General features: G+C 47.0%; 4 protein-coding genes across 4 annotated transcripts in view; all 4 read right to left on the reverse strand.

Moving 5' to 3' along the window:
* Pmar_PMAR006069 (glutathione s-transferase, putative) overlaps positions 1 to 1,817 on the reverse strand; it is a gene marked incomplete at both ends in the record, with an annotated part of 3,864 nt that extends 2,047 nt beyond the window's left edge. The window contains 4 exons of the mRNA XM_002774441.1: positions 606 to 1,132; positions 1,279 to 1,408; positions 1,460 to 1,628; positions 1,675 to 1,817. Coding sequence (XP_002774487.1) covers positions 606 to 1,132; positions 1,279 to 1,408; positions 1,460 to 1,628; positions 1,675 to 1,817 — 969 coding nt within the window. The remainder of the gene's footprint in view (positions 1 to 605; positions 1,133 to 1,278; positions 1,409 to 1,459; positions 1,629 to 1,674) is intronic.
* A 2,690-nt stretch (positions 1,818 to 4,507) lies between these two features.
* On the reverse strand, positions 4,508 to 4,879 carry Pmar_PMAR006070 (glutathione s-transferase, putative; the record flags this gene model as incomplete). Its single annotated transcript, XM_002774442.1, has 2 exons — positions 4,508 to 4,691; positions 4,743 to 4,879. The coding sequence occupies 2 exons, from the start codon at positions 4,877 to 4,879 to the stop codon at positions 4,508 to 4,510; spliced, it is 321 nt and encodes a 106-aa protein (XP_002774488.1).
* A 746-nt stretch (positions 4,880 to 5,625) lies between these two features.
* On the reverse strand, positions 5,626 to 8,741 carry Pmar_PMAR006071 (conserved hypothetical protein; the record flags this gene model as incomplete). Its single annotated transcript, XM_002774443.1, has 18 exons — positions 5,626 to 5,695; positions 5,741 to 5,861; positions 6,054 to 6,187; positions 6,235 to 6,331; positions 6,379 to 6,465; positions 6,519 to 6,637; positions 6,822 to 6,934; positions 6,986 to 7,058; positions 7,299 to 7,407; positions 7,460 to 7,530; positions 7,575 to 7,667; positions 7,824 to 7,912; positions 7,963 to 8,073; positions 8,116 to 8,181; positions 8,227 to 8,317; positions 8,363 to 8,427; positions 8,480 to 8,596; positions 8,643 to 8,741. 18 exons carry the CDS (start codon positions 8,739 to 8,741, stop codon positions 5,626 to 5,628), a joined length of 1,725 nt encoding a protein of 574 aa, XP_002774489.1.
* An 850-nt stretch (positions 8,742 to 9,591) lies between these two features.
* On the reverse strand, positions 9,592 to 13,966 carry Pmar_PMAR006072 (DNA double-strand break repair Rad50 ATPase, putative; the record flags this gene model as incomplete). Its single annotated transcript, XM_002774444.1, has 18 exons — positions 13,856 to 13,966; positions 13,674 to 13,756; positions 13,302 to 13,628; positions 13,165 to 13,256; positions 12,973 to 13,121; positions 12,779 to 12,927; positions 12,663 to 12,725; positions 12,284 to 12,363; positions 12,078 to 12,235; positions 11,980 to 12,023; positions 11,838 to 11,933; positions 11,150 to 11,340; positions 10,726 to 10,867; positions 10,497 to 10,592; positions 10,258 to 10,452; positions 10,123 to 10,211; positions 9,968 to 10,065; positions 9,592 to 9,686 (listed from the first exon to the last, which is right to left on the reverse strand). Exons 1-18 carry the CDS (start codon positions 13,947 to 13,949, stop codon positions 9,592 to 9,594), a joined length of 2,241 nt encoding a protein of 746 aa, XP_002774490.1. The 5' UTR covers positions 13,950 to 13,966.
* Positions 13,967 to 14,285: the final 319 nt, after the last annotated feature.

Raw genomic sequence — 14,285 nt, forward strand, 5'->3', positions numbered from 1 at the left:
GCCTCTAGATCCTCTACCATCCTCCTCACCTCACGACAGATTCTTGAGGAACTAAGACTTTCTATCCACTGCGCATCACAGCTCGACGGCTCTGCTACAGTCATTGATAGTGACAGCCAACAACAGCTGAGCACACTGAATCTCATCGAGGAAATAATTCCACTTATAGTGACGAGAAGTGAACAATCTACTGCAGACCATTTCCCCATATACCATCTCATTCCCTCCCTCCTCCAAAACGGCGGTCCTCGCTACGCCAACCGCTAGAACCGTCCATACAACAATTTCCCAACTCACTGCATGCCGCTAAATAACATCATTCTCAACCCCCTCGTTCATCACGCCACCAATTTGATTCTATTGAGGAAAACACAACACGAAGGTAACACTGTGAATTACCACCGACTAGACACACCACGGGAAATCACCCCAGCAACAAGGCTGCGTGGGGACGGATGCAACAGGAGTCACCAGCCGAGGCTAGTAGCAACCTCCTCATAATACTGCTTGGCTGAAGCGTCATCGACTGTTGATGGCATGCGGTGTGAGGACTGAGGGGAAGTAATTGACACGACTCAAAATAGATAACAACGGCAGGTCCTCACCTTCATAAATTTGGCGACCCTCGGTACAGCTAGCAAAGCCTTCCTCCAGGCGGCTACCTTTGGCGCTGCGCCCAACACCTTCTCCTCTCCCAGGACCTCAATAGCCTCCTCAACCACGCGCAACGCACACGAGTCGGCGATAGTGGGCGTGTTGGTACCTGAATGTAGGGCTATAAAATCAACAACGACAACAACAACGACAACAACAACAACAACACCAACAACACCAACAACAACAACACCAACAACACCAACAACACCAACAACACCAACAACACCAACAACACCAACAACAACGACAACAACACCAACAACAACGACAACAACACCAACAACACCAACAACACCAACAACACCAACAACACCAACAACACCAACAACAACAACAACAACAACAACAACAACGACAACAACGACAACAACAACAACAACAACAACAACAACAACAACAACAACAACAACAACAACAACAACAAAAACAAAAACAACAACAGCAACAACAACAACCACAACCACAACAACAACAACTACTACTACTACTACTACTACTACTACTACTACTACTACTACTACTACTACTACTACTACTACTACTACTACTACTACTACTACTAAACAACGACTAGAACAACGGCTAAAGCCACAACAACAACAACAGCAAGAAAGTACCCACCCGCCATGAACTTGCCGTCCTCCAACTGAGTCTCCCAAGCCTTTATCCACCTCAGACATTTCACGCCCTTCGTCGACGCGGCCTCCTCAAAACTCTGCCCGAACTTGAACCTTATCGCAACGTCAAGCAGCTGAAACAATACAACTACAACAGTGAGGAACAACCACCACTTGTTGCTTACCCCCGAGCCAAGGGCATCAGCCGAGGCCTCAATGATCTCATCGACTCTTTCCTCCTTCCCCTCCGCTCCACCATACAGATCGAATTTACGAGCGATGTAACGGAGAATGGCACCGGTCTGCACCAGACGTTTCCCATCGGGGGTCTCCAACATCGGAACCTGACCATACCTAAACGAGAGCAACTTCACTCACGTCAGACTCGCGGCGATCTCACCTGAGTTTGGGCATGAGGTTGAGCATGTCCTGTCGAGTACGTATGAACTGCTCCTCGTAGTCCACGCCGGCTAACCCCAAGGCAAAGCGCACCATCTCACCGCGGCCTCGGCCGTAGAAGTAATACAGTTTATACATAGACATCAACAGTGGAGGAACAGAAACTCAAACTACATACGAGTAAGGGTTACATGCAGAATAGTTAATGTAAGTGAATACTATTATTTCATGGAGTCTTACCCGTGATATGAAAAACACTAGTTCGCGACGATTGCGAACATCGCGTTTTTAACATAGTATTATTACGCCACTTCACGTAAAACGAGTGATACAATAATATCCCTTGATAAACGATAACTTGATATCTTCAATGAACTAGATATCTATACAGGGTCCCCTACGACGGACTGATAAACCCCTCCCCGCTGTCCTCGCCTACACATCTCCCGAATGCCGAGTGACGGGCGGCACGGAGTTGAAGGATCACTTGAATGTCGAATAATACTACCACGGAGTCATAGCAAGAGTTAGTTACCACTATGACAGAGAACTAGAGATAGAATAAAATAGACAATAACAACAGTAGCTGCTCAAGAGATGATGAAGCAATCAGCATAAATATTTCATATGCAAATCAACAGTAAGAACGACTCAACCACCAGCCCCTCACGGGGACAGTGTTCACAACGTTAGACAGATCTGTGTACTCAGTAGACAGCGTTTGTGGTCTCCTATCACTCATTCTACCCTAAGGTCACTGCCCAGTCAACCGCATCGATGCAATCAGTGAGCGACTATCACCGCGAAAGCCGACAACTCAGGTCTCTACCATACACCCCAACAATGACTATGCTCAGCCTGCGTTATTTGCTACTTGTAGTCACCCAGTCATCTGAGAAGAAAATGCGTGTCTATGACGGTTTTCCAATATCCTTTCGAGTTAACGAAACACCGTCTGATCTCACATAGAACGTAAGATTAATAACAGCTTAAAGATCTATGGAAGTTCAATCGTAGCAGATCAGCATACTAGCTTGACGCCAGATACACAACTACATCGCAATTATGAGACAATTATGAAGGACAATCCTTTGTGTCCTCAAGGGACTACAACATTCTCATTTCTCATTTTCCATATCTGTTGAATCCAGCACATTCCCCCTTCGCTTCCCCACAGACTCACAACTCCCGTATAAAACCACACAACACCATCACGATCACTAAACGTTCACTACACAAGGAAACGCAAACCGGCGATATATATATTCTCAATAGGGCTCTTTCCATCCAAGGGCATCACCAACTTCACGACCATAAACTCTAGCCGTCTCTTCCGCCTTGGGAGAAGGCATACGATAGGCGGACTGAGAGACTATCAAGATCGACGGAGGGTGATCCAAAACCAACCTACCCTCATGAAAGCAGCCATTGCGGGCACGTTGAGAAGCTTATCGCGCCAATCACGAAGCTTTGGCAGATCACCGAGGACTTCCTCAACACCAAAATACTCCACGCAGTCTTCAACCACTCGCAGGGCGCTGGTATCAGCTATTGTTGGCTCGCTGGTACCTTATATGTTATAATTAGTTTATATGTACATATCGAATGTTTAATATTATTATACAGTGGAGTTCCACCCGTTCACGGGTAGTTTTTGCGTTTTATAGTAAGTTTAGGTTCATATGTATTGTATGTATGCATGTTGTAATGTATTCAAGGACCAATAATGTCTATGGATATCTTTATTTATATTATACATTAGAGTTTCACCCGTTTTACGTGAAGTGGCGTAACACTCTGTGAAAAACGCGATATTCGCGGTGATATGCAGTAGTCGTGAAATATATTTTTCACTAGTGTTTTATATATCACAAGGGTGAAACTCCAGTATATTTTATCTCTTTACCAATTAATACCGATACAACACCAAAGATACATATACTTAATGACGGCCTATCACTAATAACTACGAAATCCAAACACTCATCAATCCACCGCGCCACCAGTAGTATTTTATTTTTACGCGAAATTACCTATCAAAATCTATATTTCATCTGACTTGATACGACATTCTGATGAGGTCATAACAACGCACATAACATTCCATGTATACCGTTACCCTAGATATACTGGAGTTTCACCCGTGATATGAAAAACACTAGTGAAAAACATGTTTCACGACTAGTACAGGCCGCGAATATCGCCTTTGTCACCGAGTTTTTCGCCACTTCACGTAAAACGGGTGAATGTATAATATAAATAAGGATATCCATACACATTATTAATCCTTAAATGCATTACAACATGCATACATACAATACATATAAACCTAAACCTACTATAAAACGCAAAAACTACTCGTAAAAATCTCTATTTCATCCTACTTCACCGATAACAACATATAAATCTACACCAAAGGCTCCCTCCCCCAAGCTAAGAAGACACACCTGCAATGAATTTGCCTTCTTCCATGTTATGCTCCCACACTCTAAACCATCGAAACGCTGCTTTCCCACGGGAAAGGGAATTAGCCAAACTCATACCATCACGACGGAAAAAGGGCGCCTTGAGCAACTAAAAGAAGTTCATGCACACCTCCGTAAGTGGTGCAATCATTTAGTTCTTGTGTGGGTTACAAGTTGTAGTGATAATATACAGATATCTACGTTGTAACTTACAACGTAGATATCTGTATATTATCACTCCTCACGGTATGCTCTATCGAATAATACTAGAAAATCTGCCGAGCATTTATTCCCGGAAAATCACCCCCTTGGGACACCTGTGGAGGTCGAGACCCACAGTAGAGTGATCGTAATCAACTGTGCTACAAGTCACTTGTTGCTTACCCCCGAGCCAAGGGCATCAGCCGAGGCCTCAATGATCTCATCGACTCTCTCCTCTTTCCCCTCCGCTCCACCATACAGATCGAATTTACGAGCGATGTAACGGAGAATGGCACCGGTCTGCACCAGACGTTTCCCATCGGGGGTCTCCAACATCGGAACCTGACAGTACCTAAACGAGAGCAACTTCAACTCCTCCAACTCTTTTCAAAAAACAACTTACTTTAATTTGGGTATCAGCTCTAACATATCCTTCCGCGTGCGTATGAAGATATTTTCGTACTCCACCCCAGCTAAAGCCAAGGCAAAGCGTACAGCCTCACCACGACCACGACCCGCGAAGTAATAGAGCTTATACATAGCAAGACAAGGAACTGATAATAGCAGTGAAGTTCATTATACCACACCTTTGCCACATCGCGATCACTGAGCACCACCACAGTCGATCTACGACTCATGCTACTACACCTACTGAAACACAACAGTACTGTCCATTGGAATTGCAATGAAAATATCATTCACACACACTAGGACTCTCCCCACCACCAAACCTATACCCCTAGCACATCCCCTCATCCTGAAGAGGCAGGGGACCAGTATACGATCCAGAATCACTGAACTCATCGTAGAAATCAGGGCAGCTCCCTACTCTAGGATCCACGCTTGTATTATTCGCTTAATGACATGTTAAAAGGTCGGCCGCAGGGATCGAACCCGGGACCACCAATTCGGAAGTCTCCAGGAACTAGACCACCCTCCAGCTCAGTCACAGCCCTACATAGAAAAGCAGTTTCCGAAACCAAGGCTAGAAGAGAAGAGGACGGGAGATTGAGAGACAATGCTTCAATGGACATGTAACCAAGCCTGGCAACGAACAGGCATCAGCTGCAATGGGGGGGAGGGAATGTGCACATTATCAACTACGTGCGTTGATAACACTAAGTAAATTTTCAAGGAAATTCCGAGGAGTTCATATAGATTCTTGTACACTTCTACTCCAACTAGTGAGGAAACTCCCGAGCTGAGAAAACTTCCCATATATTAGTCCAGCAGCTCTAACCAGCTGCCTCCACACTCAACACAACGAGCTCATTCAACGTGAAACCTCAAGCTTTACTCCGCTTCGCCTCCGGCCCACTCAAGTCCCCATCATCGCGTCTACTCGACTTGCCACTCCTGACGTTCATAATATCCACATTGTTCATACCACACCTTTCTCACTTAGCAACCTTCTCACAGAGATGCTCCAAACCAGTGACCATCTCCATAAGATCCTTCGTCCGGCCTTTCTCCGAGTCCTCAAGCTCATCCGTATACTGAGCAATAACCTCACGTATTGAACCTGCCAGAGACCCCATCTAGTTACTAAACCAACGATTCTTATTTCTCTGATTTCGATCGGCTGGGGATGGAAGCCGACTGTAACGGCTGACAGAACATTCCCATGAAAACCTCAAGTGTTTCCTTCTCCTCTGATGATTATAGTTATATTTTCATCACAAAAAAACCCACCAGAAACACCGTTATTTCTCACCTGTCATCCCTTGGACCGCTCTACAGAGATGCTCCGTAAGGGCCTTATTTCCCGAATTGTGACAGAGTAATAACAGACATAGGTCAATGAGCTGCAGCTGAGACAAGCCACTCCCCAGTGCGAAAACATACCGCCTGACAGACCCAGCTGGTTATCGATTGTCCCTAGTTAAACTTCGTACGCCTCCTTAGGATCCTCCCCCAGATCCTCCTCCTCCTCCTCTGCTACCGCCGAGCCCCTCTCAGCGCTCTCCTCATCGTAGGCCTTCAGCCTTCGCTCTGTCATCACGACTCCTCACTAATGTAAAAAGACAGGGCCAACCTACCCAGATGCTTTCGAGTATCCTCTCGCAATTTCACCAGAGTATCGACTTTACTGAAAGACCCTTCCGTGAACTTGTTCAACACCCGAGCTGTGTAAATAAAAACAACAGTCACAAACCGTCTGGAGCTCCCACGACCTCACCAGCTTCCGAGCCCCTAGTGTTCCTCAGTAGATGGTAGATGATGCTCACCACTGCCTCCATCTCTGTATCAGTAGCCTTGCGGTGGCTCAACAATCCGAATATCGACTTCAACCCCATCCTAACGAGAAAGCACGTCGCTTCGAAAACTCATTATACCAGCGATGAAATATATGTTCGCTTTCCTCAGCTGACCTCGGGACTCTCCTTAGTGTTTATAAACCAACAAGATTTTCCCAAAATTTCCTCAGAAATTCTACTTTTTCACCAACACATAAGCCCATTTTCCCCCACTCCCTTACTACTGCTCCACGAAAATCTTGCAATTTTCCGGATGGTCTCGCAAGGCTGCCTCGAGGACCCGAAGACTCAACCGTGCCGCAAGACGCTTCCCCGCCCCTTGGGACAACAACTTCACCTTCAATGATAAACATCCATCAGAAACAACAATCATCTTAGCTTTTCTTACCATCAGCTGAACTCCTTGAGACTGACCGAACGCCGTCTGGTGATATGGCACGATAAGCACGAGTGCATCAAACCTGAGAAGGAACCTCTACTCGGGCAACAATAACATGTACAACATATACATAAACATATACAACAGCAACAACAGCAACAACAGCAGCAACAGCAACAACAGGAGCGACAGCAACAACAACAACAACAACAACAACAACAACAACAACAACAAAAACAACAACAAAAACAACAACAAAAACAACAACAACAACAACAACAACAACAACAACAAAAACAAAAGCCACCACTTCAGCTACTACACATTTTCCAACAGCTCATTTTCACTAGTCTCCTTAGGATCATTGTGACGATACATGTTAGTAACACGAAGTAGTCGATCCAAGCTACGACGATCTACGATCTGTGGGACTAAAACCACACAGGACAGTAAACGATACCAAGTAGGGAAGAACACGCCTACTGGTTTGAGTAGGATTAAGGCACTGTTGCAGTAATAGTGACAGGAGTTCAGAGGCAAAAAGCGCGTTATACCTATGGACGAAAAAGTCGGAGGAAACACGACTGATGATGCCTACGTGAAGTTCTTCTCCCTCACTGCTTCTTTGATGACAGTGACAAGCCATTCGACGAACCTTCCCGTTGCAAACTCAGGTACCGTTTTAGCTGGCCTGACCACACAAGCAAATGCAACGCCAGTCATCAAACACTCGAGTACGTCGGAACTTCACATGAGGGACGTTCGACCGAGTCACGCTATTTTAATTCTGAATCTCAAGCGCTAATTCAAATCTCATCCTTCAGCAACTCCACAGCAACCCTAGTACCATATTTCAAATAGATTTTCAATAGTCTGAAGACAGTTTGTAGTAGCCTGCTGAGCATCCTCCATTTTACCAGCTTCATCGTTCTCCTTCTGATATCACCAACATGTCACCATCAGCCACCCCACAGCAACTCCACTACCCCCGAGATATCCTCACTACTCTCTGCTTCCTCTCCCTGTTCCCTATAGATCCGCCACAACGTTTCGATGTATATACTCCCCAACTTGGCATCAGTTACTAGCGATTCAACCTGGCATGCGGGCATGTGTTTACGACCTCTTTTTTCCCTTACGAAATCCCCTGCCACTTTATCTTCACAATCAGCCAAGACCTCAGGCTCCGTGAGATCGCTAAGGACCTGACCTCACATAGACATCAGCCTCTTCAGCTGCCGCCCTACTACCGCAAGAGCTTCCGCACAGATATCAACATTGGCGTGCTGGAGGAGGCCAACGAGCACTCTCCCCCCATGCCCAGCTACAAAGGCAGGGTACCTAACAAATCGTCACCCCAGGACTAACACCATCGACGCCACTCACAGCTCGGCTGGGTTAACGGCTAACTCGGTCAAACGGCGTATCTCCTCAGCGAGTGAGACTTCACTCTGCATAACAAAAATGCAGCACGTCCAAGCTCTCGTCATGAACAGCAACTACCTCCAAAAATTTGGTCGGGTCATCGGAGTGCTTAATACGAAGCCTCTGATTCTCCTTCACCAATGATGCTACTTTCCGCACCAGAGCAGCGCAACCCTCCACGTCAAGACTCTTCACCTGGCGCTCAGCTCAACAACCACACATCGAAACACATCCAACGTACTTCGGTCTGCTCGTTCTTCTTGATGAGCTCTTGAATGTCATCAGCTGTTAATGTCGCCGGTAAATTGTCCGAATCGCTAGGATCATACGCGGTAGCCATTGATCGAATAACACGGAGAGTGGCACCCTGAGTGATCCCTGGTGCGATTTCGGACTTTTCGCTTCTCCGAACATTCGAGCTACACCACCAATCAGGCGTACGAGAGACCGCTGTGAGTAGTAAAGTAATTCACAAAGTAAAGCTCGTTACTCCCGCGGTGTCCTCTCACTAATCACGGTAGGAACTGTCAGTTCTCTACGCCACTCACATGCCTTCAAGATTTAAGCCTTGTCATAGTACAATACTCGAGTCGAGCTAGATAATAAAGTTGATGGATGTTTTGACGATGATAACGTCGATCCAGAGTATAACAGGCAATTGGTGTTAAGGAAATGTAAGGAGGCTAAAGATAGTAAGAAATTCGTCATCTGATCCAACCCCAAAAAATTCCGAACCAGTGGTTAAGCTGCTCAATAATTAGTGCTACAGCAGTTACATAAACTTAATAAGGGACTAGGGCCAGGGTTGTTCTGTAGCGCACCACACTGAGGAAATTGATTTCCGAGTTCCGCGATGCTAACAAAAATGCATTGGCACTTGAACCCATTCCCTCATGAAAAATACGTTGCGTAGCTCTCAGCGCCTGTCAGTAGGCTCCTCGTCTGCATATCGATGATGAACAACTGCAAATTACTTCACGAAACCATTCTTAGCCGAGGTGACTACAGTATCATCTCATCATTGTCAGATTGTAACGGAACAGTGGGGTCAGGGGTATGATATATCACATCTGCTTAGTCGACGATGATGATGTGTGCTGCCTGGCAACGGAGCCGCGAGCAGTTATTGGGTGTGTATGGGATTGGACACTGTACTAACACAAGTAAGCTTATTCGTGGTCAAACGTGTGCTATCCACTAGACCCTCGGGAAAGTTTCTTCCGTGCAAGGAGCATTGCCTTAGCAGTAGAGACTTCTGATGGATCAACTCTCAAGACGTCCGAACCTGATTCCAACAACAAATGGACGGTGAGAGAGATTCTAGCCATATTCCGCACGGCAGGCATTCGATGGCTTGTCGTATGCAGTATGGGAAAATATGCACATGGTTAACCACAAAAGTTGGTGATAATATGAGAATTCCGAGGCAATTTCGAGAAATTCTCGTCGGTTTCTGCACACTCCAACCCGTATTCCTGTGTTAATATAATTAGTGAGGAAGTTCCTGAGCTCAGCTGAGGAAAGCGGGTACATACGCTAACGCTGGTCGTACTCTTCGTGACCTACAAAGAGCTTTCCAGAAGTTTTCCAGTTCCAACCAACGTTGCCGTGCTCGGCCCATACTGCCGCACACATGTTCCAGCTGATTCACCTCAAATGTCGTCCTGAAAAAACCTCACAAACTTCATCATCAACGGCAACGACCATTTCTCTCAAACCACATATAATGTTTGACCATCCGGTCCGTGATCAAACGCGGCTCCTCAGTGCTGTATATCCTCTCAGTCGCCTCCCCAAAGGCCGCCTCAGTCTACCAGAGAAGCTCAACTCATACTAGCTGTGCTAGAATGGCTTACAGTTCGCCGATCATTCAGCTCTTCCACAACAGATGCAATGCGAGCTTCCAAAGGCAGCCCTGTGGGTGCTTCCCCATCTATGGCAGACTCAGCAGCATCCAGCTGTTTGCGTACACTCCTGAGCTCTTGTTCTACTGCAAGTAGTGCCCTAAGTCTAGCCTCGACGGTCTCCAATGGAGCGAAGACCGAGGGACCCTTGCCACCAAAAGAGTGATCGCAGAGTTATCGACATGCCCTACTTCGTGTTGACCATCATTGACCCAGTCCGAGCCGCAAACCTTGGAAGTTACAAAGCGGATAAACTCGGTCATTCGCGGTAGCGCTGTGTCCAGAACCTAGACCACATCTCGCAACGCCGACTCTAACATGTGCATTTCGATATCAATCATCCTCATGCTCCTACACCCGCTTTGGGTTGTAGTGCAAAGTTTGCACTGCAAACACCATCAAAGTCCCTCACAGCCTCACCTCGCCGAGCTTCTTGAGTGCATCCGGTAGGATACTAGGCTCGCTAATCTTCAAATGTCGACAACAATCCAACAACACTTGTTGCATCATAGAGCTGTCCATTTCAGCAACGGCTATGTCCGCCCCCAGCTTGTGGGACTCCCTACAAACAAGACCATCCAGTGGGACATCACCTACACCGTGGTCAAAGTTGCACATGGTCAACCACATGTGTTGGTCACAATATGAATATTCTGAGGAAATCCTGCTGGTCTCTGTATACTTCTAACCCAGTGCGTATATTAACTCCTATAATTAGTGAGGAAATTCCTGAGCTCAGCTGAGAAAAGTGAACACTGGTGATTCACCGAAAACTCAGCTAAGAAGATGAGCGAAAACTACAAGGGCTCGAGCGTCGTCGTGTTCTGTACAGTGTAGTCCTTACTTGTCTCGTCGTATCATCTCTCGAACATCACCACATCGCCATCTATCCCTCTCTTCTCTGCTTTTTTCGAGTCGCTCAATCTTGTTCTTCAACAGCTGGACTTCCCTCATTGTAGGACGGTCAACTAGTGTTGCCTCCGCAGCCGCAAGCTCATGCCTCGCAGTGTTTACCTCTCGCTCCAGAGCGGCGATCTAAGCTTGCAAAATACCAACAAGTGTGAATAACGAGTTGGCTGTTCATATACTCTGGGAGAATTGTGAACCCTTGCGACTACTGCAGGGTAACCACTATAATAGTGCTAAACTCAGCCAAGTGCTGGTCTCCTTGTGCTGAGTACGTCGACTTTATAAACAAGCCAACTTGTCATCAGCTGTTGGTTTGTCGCCTGGCCGAGAGCGAGAGAGAGAGAAAGAACCACTATAATAGTGATACTATATTAGTGTACACTAATACTAGTACAAGATATTCCACAATAGAATATTAGTACTACTCAATGAGCTCGTATATTGGATAAAGTCTGCGGGACGGATAGCATAAACCTTGGTGCTATTGTACCTCTGATTCATAAGCAACGGTCAGTCGTTGATACAAACCCTCCCTAAGCTACAGATTGACAACAGCCCACACTCTACGTTCCTGCAGCTTCGCAAGGATAGGCGCACACTCCATGGTTCCCACCAGAACTCACCTTAGCAGAATATCTAATCCCGTGCTCCTTCTCGCGGGCCTCAGCCTCCAACCGTGCTGCCGTCTCAGCACGGAGGGACTCCTCCAGCGCTCTCACCTACAACCCAGCCAATCGCTACATGCATGGCTAACTTTTTGCATACCACATCTTCATCAACACTGGGAGGTAGCTGACTCCGCTTCGCATCTGAGATCGATCATGACGTCTCTGCTATACCAAACGTTCCCTCACCACTCCCACAAACCGAATCCTCCTCAGGCGCCTCCGTTGCGAGCGCAAGTTGCCTCTGGAGGAGTCGAATTTCCTCTTCCGCACTGGTGAGTTGACTGGCCAAGTCCTGGGACTGCTTACCCGATGCGATGACCTCCTTCTCCAGCCTCTCTATGCGTCTTCTATATCTGAGCAGTTCCACGACAATCACATTAAGGAAGATACTTGAGACTCACACTGCAGCTAACTCTTGGAGCACATGGAGGCTCCCTTGGTTCTTCACTCCACCACCACCACGGCATACGGACTTCACCGCCTGAGTGGCAAGGCATTGACTTGCACGTTTCTGCCACTTCCAATGATACCCAACTCATGTGAAAGAGACCCACAAAAGGCGGGAGCGGAAATGCAGACTCTACCCCTTATAGTATTCATACTGAGTGTTGAATGAAAATTATCTACGGACTCGAGTTGCCTAGTGAATCGGCAGCCCCAACAGTATTCTCCTGCTCTTGCCGGCGGGTGAACTCACCAAGAACAGAAGTTGTTACAGGGAACGACAACGAGTAATGATGAGAAAACTTAACAGAAATGAGCCAGGCCTGAAAGTCCCACCTTCTCCGCAAACTCTCTGTCCTTTTTCCTCCTCATTTCCTCCTCATCAGCCATCTTCTGCATCTAGAGCCAGTCTCGAGATGCAGAGCATTTCCGTTGCAGTAGCCACTACTTACCGTATTCCGCATTCGTTCGAGCTCAATCTCCTGTCGTTGGCACTGGTGATGGAGTCTTCGTATCTCCCCAGATTGCTGTGACTTCACTCTCTCCAGTTGCCGTGTACGAGCCTCACTCGTCAGCGAGTTGGAGGAGCGCTCCACCACGCCTACAACAATACTTCATCATTCTATGGGGTCTCTCGCGCACTAACTAGCGTCGAGTTCCCGCCGTAATTTTTCAATTTCCTGTTGTAACTTCCAATTTGCTCGCGTGACTTCCTTTAGTTTGGATGATTCTCTCGGAGAGTCTCGGCGACCACTCGGAGTTGCTGCCAAAAGCTGACGATTTCGAACACTATACCTGGCCACGATCAGTGAGACATCCATACAGAGCAGAAGCTCACTCTTGCAACACGTTTATACAGGTTTCGAAGAGCTTCCGACCGTCAACGAGTGTAGGCTCTCCTAGCCGAGACGAGCCAGCAATTACTGGCACCTGACCATTCCAGTTGCCGATCGATCTCAAGCAGAATACTCATACCGCGTCAAAGCCATGGGACCTCAACTGTCGATTGTAATTAGCCCACGAGTCCGCCCCAGGAGCATTGATGAGTCGCGAAGATTCCTCTGCCCTCTCCAGCAGAGTCGTTCGATCAGGATGATGGACGTTTCCACCACCAATAGACGAGACACTACCGGCAGACGATAGTCGGCTGTCGGAGCTGCTTGCAACGCTTAATTGAACACGGGCGTCGTCACGAGCTGAGTGCAGCGACATTTCCGAGGTATTTCCATCGAGTTTACGGCGGGATCTCGATTGGCGCGGACTGGTGTGTTCGTATACGGTATCGTTGGTTGGGTCTCTCACCTGTAAGACTAAGTATTCACTGAGAGCAACTTGTGTTTGTCTCACGAGGAGAGTTCGACTTTTTTCAAGGACCCGTTGGAGCTTGGTATTCAGCGACCGCTCTGTCGGTGTGTGGTGAATAGATGAATCTGAAGCACGATCGACAGCTCTCTCCATGTCAGCCTCAACTCTCTAGTGAAGATAACAGGTTGGGAAATTGCGGAGGTATACACCATCGAAGCACTCACTTGCTATCATCATCATCGACGATCCACCAGGCAAGATCAACGATCGGGAAGGGCTGCGTACGGATGTGTAAGAGTGATCATGATGGAAGCTCATTAATTTAGTCTACAGACGTACAGTTCACGAGATGCCGGCGAATCAAGCTACGGAAAGACTTCTAATAGGATCATGAAACTGCATATATTGTCAACACTGCATAAAATCCACCAAGACAAACCCTGAGGGCGAATCAACTGGACGTCGCCAAGCCTCCGGTAAGACACTGAGGGACGACACCAAGTTTGTGACCACCGGGGCGTTCGTTCAGTGCATTGAATAGGTGTAGAAGATATCCTATTCTGCAGAATCAGTCAGCGTGCCGAAGGAATTTCAGATAATTCTAGTAGGCTCATTTTCACATTTCTACTAGAGAATATCCTAATGCTAGAGAGC

Source organism: Perkinsus marinus, assembly GCF_000006405.1.
Source record: "Perkinsus marinus ATCC 50983 genomic scaffold scf_1104296958234, whole genome shotgun sequence".
In the NCBI taxonomy this organism is placed as follows: domain Eukaryota; phylum Perkinsozoa; order Perkinsida; family Perkinsidae; genus Perkinsus; species Perkinsus marinus.